This window comes from Lipotes vexillifer, unplaced genomic scaffold (assembly GCF_000442215.2).
Source record: "Lipotes vexillifer unplaced genomic scaffold, Lipotes_vexillifer_v1.1 scaffold184, whole genome shotgun sequence".
Taxonomy (NCBI): domain Eukaryota; kingdom Metazoa; phylum Chordata; class Mammalia; order Artiodactyla; family Lipotidae; genus Lipotes; species Lipotes vexillifer.
Genome location: NW_006783561.1, coordinates 67,856 through 82,971, shown reverse-complemented (window position 1 = coordinate 82,971; position 15,116 = coordinate 67,856). Strand labels below are relative to the sequence as shown.

Sequence of the window (15,116 nt, the reverse complement as noted above, 5' to 3'; positions counted from 1 at the left end):
CCCGAGTGATCTCACAGAGCCAAGTCTTATGACCACTAAGTATGATGACAGCATAAGTGAAAATACTTTGCCACACTGTCCCACATTCTTGTGAAAATCTATATCTGTATCCTAAAACAAATGATATTTTTTCCTCAAATGAAACGTCAGTGCATTAGCATTAAGAAATGACCGTAACGGCCAGCATCACCTCTTCTGAGACAAGGCAGCATGAGGGGGGCAAGTAAGCAGAGGCCTCAGCTGGCCCACCTAACACTCATTAACTTGGGATCAACAAAAGCACACTGTGGGAGAAGAGAAACACGGTGTGACAGAAGGGGCACAGGGAACTCTTTGGGAAGTCCTGGGTTTGTTGTTTTGTCTTGCTTTGTTTTGCTTGTTTGTGTGTTTATTTTTGCCTCTGTGAACTGATAACTTCACTCTACCATGAGTATAAAGAGACTTAGAACTGATCTCCAACCAAAGACATTACTTGGGCAAGGTGCTAAGCAGTGGCGCAGGAGCTCACTCTGCAGTTTAATGAAGGTTTGCTGTCAGTGGGAAAGGGGCAAAGGTAAGAAAATGGGCCCAGAGAATGGTCCTTCCTGAATGCCTTTATGCCTCTGGACAAAAATACTGACAGAATCCTGAGAGCCCTAGCCTCTCTATCCTCTGAAACAAGACTCTATGGCAACAGGACTGTTGCCTTCTTTCCTGGATCTGAGTGAGCTTTTTTGGGTAGAGGACTGAGATGTCTTCCTACAAGTAGAAAGGGATGTTGCATTTGGTGATTGCATTATTCTAGGATCCAAACGGAATCTAAGGGAGCCAAGGGTAGACCATGCATTCCCCATCTCTAACACTGAACTGGGATGAATCTCCCCTAGTGCTTCCTTAAATTCTTTTTAGAATAAGATGAAAAACACCTAACATTCATTTGTGCACCCCTACAGAAGGTATCTCTTTTCTTTCAAGGATAAGGCCTTAAATAAATTTTGCAATAAGTAGAAAGAATGGTAGAGAAGAAGCTTGCTTCCAAAATAGATATGATGCAGGAAAGAGAGGGAAATCTTACTTTATTTATTTTTTGGCTGGATACAAGAGGATGTTGGTCTGAGAAGAGAACAGATTAGGATAAAAGATTTCATGGAAACTAAAAATACTGTAGCTGAATGAAAGTTTATACTAGAAATAATTAAGGAAAACTGAATCAGTGATGTAGAGAATATTAGGAAAATATTGTCAGAATACAAAGGAAAATAAAGAAAGGAAAGGAAAGAAGGAAGGAAGAAAGGAGAGAGAGAGAGGGAAAGAAAGAGAGAGAGAGAGAGAGAGGGAGGGAGGGAGGGAGGGAAGAAAGGGAGAGATAAACGGATGGAGTAAGTTCAGAGATAAGAGATCCAAATAATAGGTCCCTGAAGAAGAAATGCAAGCGAACAGAGTAGGAGCACTGATTAAAGTTATGAAAAAGAAATCCTTCTTGCCCCTAAAGAAGTCCTGAATTTGGAAATCAAAAGGGTTTACCATATTCTAAGCAAAATCAATGAAAGGAAGTCTATACTCAGTTGTCTCACTGTGAAAATGTCAGGAATAGAGAACAGAAAAATATTCAGGCTGAACAAGTGTCCTCAAAGTACTTCACAGCATCAAACTTCTCAAGACAATGGGGGAATATTTCCAATTACTTGAGGGGGATAAGCTATCTATATTTAGACAAGTTGTCACTCTCTTACCACATTGATGCCCTTTCTAAAAAGTTACTTTCATATGCACCAGATAATTTTGACAGGAACAAAAATTAAGAACTCAAAAATGGGGAAAGTCATAGTGAGAAAAGAACTATATTAAAGTTAATTAAATTCATGCTAATGGGTACAGGGTTTCCTCTTGTGGTGATAAAATGTTCTAAAATTGATTGTAGTGATGGCCGCAAGATTCTGTGACTATGTTTAAAAACAGTGAATTGTAAACTTTAAGCAGGTTAATTATATGGTATGTGAATTATATCTCGAAATAATAGTAAGATCAACAACTATGGGTTCAAATCTCAACGTCAGCACTTACCAATTGAGAGACTTTAGGTAGGTCACTTAACTACTCATTTCTTGGTTTCTCATTTGTAAGACAGGGACAGTATCAACATCAAACAGTTGTTTGAGAACTGAGTTAACATCTGTAAGTTGACTGGAACAACACGTGGCTCAATACACACTACACACCTGTAGATTAACTAACTAAACCATCACCACTTCCATGTATTAAACACTTACTCTGTTAGTTTACTACAGCTGCCATAACAAATTACCACAAACCCATTGGCTTAAAACAATACACATTTACTCCTACAGTTCTGAAGTTCCAAAGTCTGAAATCACTTTCACTGGACTGAAATCAAGGTATGGGCAGGGCTACTCTTCCTTTTCCATCTGCTTGATGGCATTCCATGCATTCCGCATTCCGCATTCCTTGGCTTGTGGACCTCTCCTCCATATTCAAAGCCAGTAGCACAGCATCTTTTTTTTTTTTTTTTTTTTTTTTTATCTCCGGGCTATTGTAAATAGAGCTGCAATGAACATTTTGGTACATGACTCTTTCTGAATTCTGGTTTCCTCAGGGTATATACCTAGTAGTGGGATTGCTGGGTCATATGGTAGTTCTATTTGTAGTTTTTTAAGGAACCTCCATACTGTTCTCCATAGTGGCTGAACCAATTCACATTCCCACCAGCAGTGCAAGAGTGTTCCCTTTTCTCCACACCCTCTCCAGCATTTATTGTTTCTAGATTTTTTGATGATGGCCATTCTGACTGGTGTGAGATGATATCTCATTGTAGTTTTGATTTGCATTTCTCTAATGATTAATGATGTTGAGCATTCTTTCATGTGTTTGTTGGCAGTCTGTATATCTTCTTTGGAGAAATGTCTATTTAGGTCTTCTGCCCATTTTTGGATTGGGTTGTTTATTTTTTTGTTATTGAGCTGCATGAGCTGCCTGTAAATTTTAGAGATTAATCCTTTGTCAGTTGATTCATTTGCAAATATTTTCTCCCATTCTGAGGGCTGTCTTTTGGTCTTGTTTATGGTTTCCTTTGCTGTGCAAAAGCTTTGAAGTTTCATTAGGTCCCATTTGTTTATTTTTGTTTTTATCTCCATTACTCTAGGAGATGGGTCAAGAAGGATCTTGCTGTGATTTATGTCATAGAGTGTTCTGCCTATGTTTTCCTCTAAGAGTTTGATAGTTTCTGGCCTTACATTTAGGTCTTTAATCCATTTTGAGCTTATTTTTGTGTATGGTGTTAGGGAGTGATCTAATCTCATACTTTTACATGTACCTGTCCAGTTTTCCCAGCACCACTTATTGAAGGGGCTGTCCTTTCTCCACTGTATATTCCTGCCACCTTTATCAAAGATAAGGTGACCATATGTGCATGGGTTTATCTCTGGGCTTTCTATCCTATTCCATTGATCTATCTTTCTGTTTTTGTGCCAGTACCATACTGTCTTGATTACTGTAGCTTTGTAGTATAGTCTGAAGTCAGGCAGCCTGATTCCTCCAGCTCCATTTTTTGTTCTCAAGATTGCTTTGGCTATTCGGGGTCTTTTGTGTTTCCATACAAATTGTGAAATTTTTTGTTCTAGTTCTGTGAAAAATGCCAGTGGTAGTTTGATAGGGATTGCATTGAATCTATAGATTGCTTTGGGGAGTAGAGTCATTTTCACAATGTTGATTCTTCCAATCCAAGAACATGGTATATCTCTCCATCTGTTTGTATCATCTTTAATTTCTTTCATCAGTGTCTTATAATTTTCTGCATACAGGTCTTTTGTCTCCTTAGGTAGGTTTATTCCTAGATATTTTATTCTTTTTGTTGCAATGGTAAATGGGAGTGTTTTCTTGATTTCACTTTCAGATTTTTCATCGTTAGTATATAGGAATGCCAGAGATTTCTGTGCATTAATTTTGTATCCTGCTACTTTACCAAATTCATTGATTAGCTCTAGTAGTTTTCTGGTAGCATCTTTAGGATTCTCTATGTATAGTATCATGTCATCTGCAAACAGTGACAGCTTTACTTCTTCTTTTCCGATTTGGATTCCTTTTATTTCCTTTTCTTCTCTGATTGCTGTGGCTAAAACTTCCAAAACTATGTTGAATAAGAGTGGTGAGAGTGGGCAACCTTGTCTTGTTCCTGACCTTAGTGGAAATGCTTTCAGTTTTTCGCCATTGAGGATGATGTTGGCTGTGGGCTTGTCATATACGGCCTTTATTATATTGAGGAAAGTTCCCTCTACACCTACTTTCTGCAGGGTTTTTATCATAAATGGGTGTTGAATTTTGTCAAAAGCTTTCTCTGCATCTATTGAGATGATCATATGGTTTTTCTCCTTCAATTTGTTAATATGGTTAATCACATTGATAGATTTGCGTATATTGAAGAATCCTTGCATTCCTGGAATAAACCCCACTTGATCATGGTGTATGATCCTTTTAATGTGCTGTTGGATTCTGTTTGCTAGTATTTTGTTGAGGATTTTTGCATCTATGTTCATCAGTGATATTGGCCTGTAGTTTTCTTTCTTTGTGACATCCTTGTCTGGTTTTGGTATCAAGGTGATGGTGGCCTCGTAGAATGAGTTTGGGAGTGTTCCTCCCTCTGCTATATTTTGGAAGAGTTTGAGAAGAATAGGTGTTAGCTCTTCTCTAAATGTTTGATAGAATTCGCCTGTGAAGCCATCTGGTCCTGGGCTTTTGTTTGTTGGAAGATTTTTAATCACAGTTTCAATTTCAGTGTTTGTGATTGGTCTGTTCATATTTTCTATTTCTTCCTGATTCAGTCTTGGCAGTTTGTGCATTTCTAAGAATTTGTCCATTTCTTCCAGATTGTCCATTTTATTGGCATAGAGTTGCTTGTAGTAATCCCTCATGATTTTTTGTATTTCTGCAGTGTCAGTTGTTACTTCTCCTTTTTCATTTCTGATTCTATTGATTTGAGTCTTCTCCCTTATTTTCTTGATGAGTCTGGCTAATGGTTTATCAATTTTGTTAATCTTCTCAAAGAACCAGCTTTTAGTTTTATTGATCTTTGCTATTGTTTCCTTCATTTCTTTTTCATTTATTTCTGATCTGATTTTTATGATTTCTTTCCTTCTGCTAACTCTGGGGTTTTTTTGTTCTTCTTTCTCTAATTGCTTGAGGTGCAAGGTTAGGTTGTTTATTCGAGATGTTTCCTGCTTCTTAAGGTGGGCTTGTATTGCTATAAACTTCCCTCTTAGAACTGCTTTTGCTGCATCCCATAGGTTTTGGGTCGTTGTATCTCCATTGTCATTTGTTTCTAGGTATTTTTTAATTTCCTCTTTGATTTCTTCAGTGATCACTTCGTTACTAAGTAGTGTATTGTTTAGCCTCCATGTGTTTGTATTTTTTACTGCTCTTTTCCTATAATTGATATCTAATCTCATGGCGTTGTGGTCGGAAAAGATAAAGCCAGTAGCACAGCATCTTGCTACAGTGGTTGCCTTGCCTTCTTCTGTGTCAGGTCTCCCTCCTCCTCCCTCTTATAAGACCATCTGTGATTATCCAGGATCTCCCCAGTTTAAATTCCTTAATTTAATCACATCTGCAAAGACTCTTTCCATATAAGGTAACATTCATAAATTCTGGGGATTCAGAGCTGTAATCTTTGCAACCTACCACTGTTACTATATCAACCAAAAAAGAAGAAAAAGAAAATAAATCTATGAAAAAGCACTAATGATTATTTGTAAGTACACCAAAATAAAGCAATAAAAAAGAAGACATTAAGCAAAAGATGGTATCAAGAACATTTCACACAGCTTAAATTAGAAAATATGAGTACTGCACTATTACTTTCTATTTACCAACCTTTGCTCACTGGAAACTTTTCGAGTCCTCCCTACCCTGCCGTTTCAGTTCAGTGCCTAAAAAGTTATTTTGCTGATGACACACTGCTTCAGATGTCTTTTGTGCATATGTCTGAGTCTTTATCCACTTGAGCAATACTGTTTCAATTTTATAGTTCAGAGATTCTGACCCTCACCTCCTATATCCTGCCAACCAGACCCACCTCCTGGCTCTGGCCTCCTGGGGCCTGCCATGTTTATTTGGGAGGGAAAGACTTGGTAATTTTCACTCACACCATACTACAATACTTCCTAAAGTTATGTAGCCATACAAGGCTCAGCTGCCTAAGATGCTGAGAACTTTATCTCATCTTCTTTCATCTTTCTCAAGACTTTATTGACTTACTCCTTCTCTGCATCTACTTTACTTCCTTTTATAGTCCCAACTCTCTATCACTGCCCCCCACGCTTTTCTAATAAGCCACAATAAAAAGTTATTCACAGCTCATTCTTTTTCCTGGAATGAAAATTCTCATAGGTAACAATAAAAGTATACAAAAGTAAATGCAGATGTACTATAATTTCACATAGGAGAATATTATGGTTGAGGAGGGATTACCATATAATTGAAATGACTGGATAGATTTACAAATATCCAATTTTATATCTTGGGCTTCCCTGGTGGTGCAGTGGTTGAGAGTCTGCCTGCCGATGCAGGGGACATGGGTTCGTGCCCCGGTCCGGGAAGATCCCACATGCCGCGGAGCGGCTGGGCCCGTGAGCAATGGCCGCTGAGCCTGCGCATCCGGAGAGGGAGCGGCCACAACAGTGAGAGGCCCACATACCGCAAAAAAAAAAAAACCCAAGAAAAAAAACAATTTTATATCTTAAAAACAGAATATATCTTAGTCACAAGTGTTCACATTTATAAAAATTCACTACATGCTTAGGTACAAAGAAACCTCAGAAACATTAAAGACATATTCTCTAATCATTGTGAAATAAAATGAAAAATTAATAAAAATTAATAGTTTAAACAAAAATGACAATTACTTGGAACTTGCAAAAAATTATCCTGGGTTAAAGAGACAATAAATGTAATATCAAACTTTTTTGAAAATATAGCACCACAGATAAAAATGTATTGGATCTATTCATAGCTGTAAGTCTCTGTATAAAAACACTAAGGTTTTGGAAAAACTGTTGCAAATATAGTAGAAAAACCTGAATATCTTTATTTTATCAAGAGCTCACATAAATTAATTTAAAACATAAAATCCAATAAGTAATAAACAGGCAACGGATGTAAACAGTATACAAAAGAAGAAGCACGTTATGTGAAAAATGTCAAATTCACCAGTAATTAAACAAACTAAAACAACATAAAAGTGGACACGATTATTTAAAGAAAAAAACAAAACAAAACACCTAAGTTGTCAGGGATGCAGCAAAACAGGAACTCCTTGTGGGAGCACGAAGGGTCCATCCTTTGGTAAAGCAACTTGTTAATAGTAATCAAGAACTTTAAAAAACATTTACAGATTTTAATCCAGTAATTCTACTTCTGGGATTCTATCCTCAGCATGCATCCCTACATATGGAAAAACTTCACTCACAAAGATGTTTATTGGAAATGGGAACAACCTAAATGTTCAATAACAGGGACACTGTTAAAAAAAACTATGTGACTATAAAAATTATGCTAACGAAGACCATGCTATAAGGTGGAAAATACTTGTGCTTCACTGCTACACTATGTATAGCCTAACAATCACAATGTCACCTCGTAATTTTTCAAGGTTGTAGTCAAATAAGTGCTAAAAAAGAGAAACAACCCAGGCATAGAAAAAGGAATTACAAGGAAATACACCAAAATATTGTCATGAGCGATTGTTTTTCTTTCTCCTCTAATCCATATTTCATGTCTTCTTTAATGAGTATATGCCATATTACTTACATCTTCATGGACGGAAAGAAACTGTCCACATCCTCCTTATGTATCAGAAGGAAACACCTTTTTACGTAGGGCATGTACTACCATTGTTCCTGGGTCTCTAAATTCATTTTGATACTCTAGCACAAAAACTGTGGGATGGAAGTATGTTAGGCAAACTCCCTCTTGCCTTCTCTACTCCAACGACTTCTTTTTTCCTTATGATTCCCTCAATTTTCCAAACCTAAAGAAACCCCATCGGTCCTCTCTGCATTCACTATCCTCCTTTGCATCTGGGATCATTCTAACCTCACTTCTGCAGTGCAGACAGTGCCCCCCTGGCACGCTGCTCCCAGTCTCAGAGTCCTGAATCCTTGCTAGCCCCAGCTCTCGGGCACTCCAAACACCCAGCAAAGGGTTCTGGGGCAACCAAATGTTCTGTTCCAGTACTTCTCAGGTTGGAGGAAGGGAATGAAAGCAGCATAAGGAATCTTGGAGCCGTAGAGAAAAGGTGGGAGATGTTTAGGAAATCCAACACAGGGCCTTTATGTGCAATTACAGATTGTATGTGATAAAGATTCAGATTTGTTTCTTGTATGGCAAAATTCTAGGACATATGTTTTCTGAAAGAACAAAGGAATGCATGAATTAGGTTTCCCATCATCCTGCAATGACATAACTGATCAGTGACTCAAAGTGGTAGCTTCAGAGGAGGGGGCGGGGCAGGGAGCACTGGGGAAGGGAGGGCTTGGTTGTTTGGTACCAAAATAAGCCCTGACACTATGGTATGCAATGACACTATGACATGGCTAGTCGAAGTGTGGCCTATGTAGGGGCAGCATTACTAACACCTGGGAGCTTGTTAGAAATGCACAATCTCAGACCCCACTCCAGAGCTGCGGGTCAGAATCTGCATTTTAACAAGATCCCCAATGATGCACATGCATATCGAAGTTTAAGAAATACTGCCTCAGAACACACACACACATTCACCAAGACAAAGGCAGTGCCTCTGCTCATCTGCACTTCCATCAAACCTTCAAGAGGTTTGATGATTCTTCACCCCAAGGGCTGCCCTCAACTTTGGCCTCCCTCCAAACTTTTTCAGGGAATGGAGCTCACAAGGAACAGACCCGATGGGATGTGCCCCAGTCCTCACCTTCACTCTGCATAGGCAGGTGGAATTAAACATTAATGCCCTTCGGCACAACCACTGATTATGGACAACACAAGGGAGAAAATACTCTTAAAATATGGTTTGGCCAAGTAAAAGCAAGACCAATCACTGCCATTTGTAAAAAACTGTTTACCACATGTGCCCAATGACCATGCAAGACAATCATGATTAAAGAAATCATTTAATATGCACCTGTTGACTTTGTAAAGGTTTATTAGATTACAGGACTGGTAATCCCAAACTCATAATCAAGGCTAAACTTTGGACTTCTGCCTGCAAATCTCCAGGATGAACATGTAAATAGGTTCCCTACTTGGAACCTGGAAAAAAGTGAAAAAAACTTTTTATTCTTTTTTTTTTTTTTTTTGCAGTACGCGGGCCTCTCACTGCTGTGGCCTCTCCAGTTGCGGAGCACAGGCTCCGGACGCGCAGGCTCAGCGGCCATGGCTCACGGGCCCAGCCGCTCCGCGGCACGTGGGATCTTCCCGGACCGAGGCACGAACCCGCGTCCCCTGCATCGGCAGGCGGGCTCTCAACCACCGCGCCACCAGGGAAGCCCAAGCTTTTTATTCTTAAATCTAGGCTGCAATTTTGGTAAAAGAGAGAGGAAGGTCTTTAAGCACTGCTGGAATTTGGAAGGGCTTATTGTGGGCACCAGACTCTACTCATCTTTCTAGGTCCAATTGAAGTGTTCCACATCCTTTGAGAGGTTTTCCCCCAAATCATCAATCCCTGTTCTGTTTCTCATGGGATTTTCCTTAAACTTCTATTATGGCTCTTAGGGAGGTAGGAGAACTTATCTATTAGGAACCCATGCTTTGCAGCCTAACTATATTGGTCTAAATTCCCCCCTGTGCCTATTACTATCTGGATGACGTTGGCCAAGTAACTTCCCTCCACAGCTGTAAGATGCAGAAATCTCTATCATAGGTTTTTTTGGGAAGATGACATGAGACAATGCCAGATGTATGTATAAAAATTACAGTGCCTTGCACATAATAAAAAACCAATGTTAGCTATGATTATTAGCACTTCACAGAGTCTGGCTTCAATTAGAGTTGGTTGTATATATGTCTGCCTCCCTCACTAGACTGTGAGCAAACTGTTTATATCCCACACATCTGGCACAGGGACTTACAAATGGAAGACACAATAATATTTGTCAAACGGGTTTGAAGGTATGCCAAGAAAAGGAAAGGGAGGGTGCTGGAAACAAATTTAATGTACTTTATGATTTTATCCAGGGCCAACCTCTGTGGTGTTTGTTTTTCTTCTATTACCAGAGTATGTTGTCTCAGACTACGAGATTGGTCGCTATAAAATGGGGCTGGCGGGACACTATTTCTGGAACCAGATGTTCTGTTCAGAGATAGTGAAGTTGTGCTATGAGGCACCTGAAATCTCCAGTTTGGTTCTCAGCTGAAAGGGGACTGGGGACTGAAGTTCAGCCGGAGCTGGATGGGCCAAACAGGGTGCCCTAGCATAGGGTCACATCAGCTCTGAAGGTCACCCACCTAGACGAAATGCATTTTGTTTTTCAGTGTATTCACTTAGAGGGATGTCTTTACATATTGCACAAAAGAGCTGTTTGTACCAGCAGGACTCTACTGCAAACTCAAAGGTCCCCTTTTTAAACCAGCCTACTGATGCTTGGATGAACATCAACTAAGATAATATTACTTAGCTTACTAAATATTTATTGAGTACCCATTATGTGTTAAACGCTGTGCTAGACACTGCAGATCCAAAGGTAAATAAAGAAATTATAGTCGGGGGAAGGTTGGGAAGCGATGCAGAAGGCAGGAGTGTGGACAAGTGTGACAAGTGCCACCTTAGGTGTAAGTAGTGAGGTACTGTAGAAACATCCAATATAAGGCTACTATAAGGCTCAAAGGGCTGGAGAAGGCTTAAAGGAGGGACTAACAATCAAGATGAGGCTTGAAGAAGTGATTGCCACAGCTAACATTTATTGAGCACATATTATATACATCAGGCCCTGTTCTGAGAACCCTGCATGAATCCCTCATTTAGTCCTTACAACAACCCTGTGAGGTAGATAACATTATTCTCTTCATTTTACAGATGAGGAGACTGAGGCTCACAGGAAGGGGTGGAGCTGGGATTCAAACTCGAGCAGCTTGGTTCCAGACCAAAGGAGGAGGAGAGGGCCAAATCAGCCTTCAAGGCAGAGGCAAGTGTCTTGAAACAATCTGGAAGGGAGGAAAGAAGTTCCACAAGTCCCTTGAGGAACTGAAAGTGTCTGGGGGTGGGGACAGAAGTTCAGAGATGACTCAGCTCAATCTGCAGGTTAGAAGGGAAACCAGAGGCAGGGGATTTCTAGTCTGCTTTGGACTTTTGAAAACTAGCTGTGTGATTCCTGCCATCTAACTCCTCCTGGCTTCAGTCTCTCCCTTTTGTAAAAGGCAATAATAACAATACCTGGGCCCTACCACAGAGAATGGCCACAGGCAACAAATGGGAAAAATGCATGTAAACTTGATAGCAAAGAACAAATTCCTTACCAGACTTGAGATTTCACCAGTGTCATTTCCCCTGTAGCTTCAAAGATTTGCAAACCCAAATCAACAACGTCGGAGCAGTAACAAGAGACTGAAGTGGAGCAACAGGGTAGGGAAATAGACCCTCGGACCCTGCGCCCGTCGCCTGCATTCAAATTCACCACTTACTGTGTGATCCCAAGGTAAGCTACTCTCTCACTACCTCAACTCCATCATCTGGGAAATGGGGATGATAATGATAGTACTCACCTTATAAGTTGCTGTGAGGAATAAGTAACACGTGTAATACGCTTAGGACAGCTCCCAGCACAGAGTAAAGACGAAAACGTTAACAGCTATCATTACTGTCATTATTAAGAACTCTATTGACTACTCATCCCATTCCTCCACGTTCTATGTGATAAAAACACGTGGGGATATTAGAGACCAGAGCTGACGAAGGTTTGCAACCCTACACAACCACAATGCTGCAGACATTCTTCCTAGCTCCCACAGGCTGGCAAGCAGCTGGCTCTCTGTCCTGGCAGAAAATGCCCAAAAGAGGTAAAGGACAGAGACCGCACACCATCTGTACAAACCAGGCTGCTCTCGCAGTTTTTAGACAAAATCTAAATATAGTCCGTCCGATAAGCCTTGCTTTTTAAAGATAAAACTGTTCTTCGTACCTATACCCCTTCCCTCCCTCCCCACACCCATGCACACTCCCCCACACCTCCCAAGAAAAGTTTAGTCTTTTGCAAGACATACTCTCGGGTCCTGTTGTGACAGGCTCTTGCCACATTAACTTCTCTGTCTAATTCCAGGCAGAGAAGCCTTTGCTAATTTCACAACAGGAAAGCACACAGGAAATTCGAGAACAAGGCAAATCTACACACAGAGCCCAGCATCTTCAAGCAAACTCACTGAGGTACTGACCCGAAGCAAGACGACTCTGGACTGTAAATGAGGCAGCTGCCTCCTAAACTGCGAGGGGACGGAAGAAGTCTTTTGCCTCTAAAAAACCAGATCTGAATACCAATTGCTAATGAATATTCATGAGCTGCTCCAGCTAGCTCAGGAGCCACCCTTGACTCTAACCCCGGAGCCTGGCTTCCTAAAATGTTTCCCAAAGTTTTTTCTCTGCCTCCTCTAAGAAGGAGAGGGTGGGAAAGTGTATTTAGGGCTTTTTGCCTCTTGCTCTTTCTAGTACTTGCTTTTGGTCCGGGCTTTTGGTTTTCTTTTTTCCTTTTTTTTTTTTGTTTGTTCTTAAGGATTCAGATCAAATCAATTTTGCTCTTACCCCTTCTATCTTCCATAATTGGCAGCTTTTGTTTTCTTCCTCTTTGCTCTTTATTTTTCAGCCTCTGCTTGCTGTGGTCGGTCTCAGTGAGAGAGGTACTCAAGGAACAGAGATATAACAGACCCTCGGGCTCGTGGGAGGGGCTAAATTAGCCTGCCCCGTTTCGGAAGGAACCTCAAACCCTATGTCTTTTTCATTGAAAGGACAGACTGGCCGAGAAGTCCAACAGCTCATTCCCCTAAAGCTTCCCCAGGTTGCAATGTTTTGTATCTTGAAACAATGTATGTTCAGATATCTCTCTTCAGCTCTTTCCCTCTCCCTTTGTTACAGAAATCCATTTTTCCCCTTGTAAAGTATATCTTGGCTGCAAGCAAAAAAAAAAAAAGCTATTTACTGGTCTCTGAGACTGTCCTCAGTTCTTTTCATTCTTTTTTCTTTATTCTGCTCTGCAGTAGTTATTTCCACTATTTTATCTTCCAGGTCACTTATCCGTTCTTCTGCCTCAGTTATTCTGCTATTGATCCCTTCTAGAGCATTTTTAATTTCATTTATTGTGTTGTTCATCATTGCTTGTTTCCTCTTTAGTTCTTCTAGGTCCTTGTTAAATGTTTCTTGCATTTTCTCTATTCTATTTCCAAGATTTTGGATCATCTTTATTATCATTATTCTGAATTTTTCAGGTAGACTGCCTATTTCCTCTTCATTTGTTAGGTCTGGTGGGTTATCTTGCTCCTTCATCTGCTGTGTTTTTCTGTCTTCTCATTTTGCTTATCTTACTGTGTTTGAGGTCTCCTTTTTGCAGGCTGCAGGTTCGTAGTTCCCGTTGTTTTTGGTGTCTGTCCCCAGTGGCTAAGGTTGGTTCAGTGGGTTGTGTAGGCTTCCAGATGGAGGGGACTAGTGCCTGTGTTCTGGTGGATGAGGCTGGATCTTGTCTTTCTGGTGGGCAGGTCCATGTCTGGTGGTGTGTTTTGGGGTGTCTGTGACCTTATTATGATTTTAGGCAGCCTCTCTGCTAATGGATGGGGTTGTGTTCCCGTCTTGCTAGGTGTTTGGCATAGGGTGTCCAGCACTGTAGCTTGCTGGTCATTGAGTGAAGCTGGGTGTTGGTGTTGAGATGGAGATCTCTGGGAGATTTTCGCCGTTTGATATTACGTGGAGCTGGGAGGTCTCTTGCGGACCTGTGTCCTGAAGTTGGCTCTCCCACCTCAGAGGCACAGCACTGACTCCTGGCTGCAGCACCAAGAGCCTTTCATCCACACGGTTGCAACCTTGCCCGCCGACCATGCTCACCCAGTGCGCCCGCAGAGTCTGGCACCGGGTAGGGGGCAGGCTTCAGGGACCCTTCCTCGCTCCCGGCCTCTCTCCCGCGGTGTCCTCTCCGCTGCTGCTGCCGCTCCTTCTTTCTCTGCGCTCCCGTTGCTCAGTGGGCGCCTGCCACTACCAGCTGCTGGCACCCAGCCCTAGCCAGCCAAGCCCGTGGAATTGGAAACCAGCAACAATGTAGATCTTTTAGGATGTGTTTGATCTTAAAGGACTACCTGCTAGTGTTGGAGGGTCTCCTGCAGAGGCGGGGGGTGGCTGTGGCTCACGGTGGGGACAAGGACACTGTCCAAGAAACTTGTTACCTTGATACCCACCGGAAAAACTGTGGGACCCAAGAACAGTTCTTCCAGCCCCATAAATCTGATCACTTCTGGTCCCCTGATGAGCAGTCCCTTTTAGAGGCTCATTACACCAGAAGAGCAACGGGTCACCCTAGCAAAAGATGCTGTGGCGAGAGAAAGTGTGGTATTGGTCAGAAGGCAGGGTGGGACGGCAGGGGAGGCTGCTCGCTGGGAACAGCTGTCTAGCTGTACTGATGCAAGTTGTCTACCTTTTCCAAACCTAGACCTCCTATCTCTGAAGTCTTATGAGCAAGAATTGCCACACCCAGGCTTTGCCAACATGACCCAAATGCAGATGAGAAACTGACCAAAACATTTTAAAACTGTGTATATGAAGATATTTTGAAATCAGGACAACAGCCAAGCCTCAGAGAGGAAGGTAAGTTCCCAAGTCCCAAGGCTGCCTGTCTGGACAGCTTCCCCCTCCACAAGGCTGTCACAAACCTTAGCATTTTAGATTTGAAAGAGACCTCGGACATCTAGTCTAAGCAAGGATAGAGGCGTGGAGATGTTAAGCTACAAGTTCATGTTCACATTGAGAGCAGGGAGCTGGTTGCTACCATGCTCTCCAGCATTTAATATAGTTTCTCCCACGGTGTAGGCTCTCAGTAAATTTTTGATAAATGGTTGAGTTAATAAACAGCAGCAAAGCAGAACATAAATCTGATTTCACTGATGGCTAGTTCATGCTCTTTCTACACTGT

The 15,116-nt window shown here is 41.3% G+C and overlaps 1 protein-coding gene across 1 annotated transcript in view; it reads right to left on the bottom strand.

The window, feature by feature from the left end:
- Positions 1–12,829, bottom strand: part of ENTPD1 (ectonucleoside triphosphate diphosphohydrolase 1) — a 94,877-nt gene extending 82,048 nt beyond the window's left edge. The window contains exon 1 of the mRNA XM_007456174.1: positions 12,749–12,829. Within this exon, the coding sequence (XP_007456236.1) occupies positions 12,749–12,764 (16 nt within the window). The 5' untranslated portion in view covers positions 12,765–12,829. The remainder of the gene's footprint in view (positions 1–12,748) is intronic.
- Positions 12,830–15,116: the final 2,287 nt, after the last annotated feature.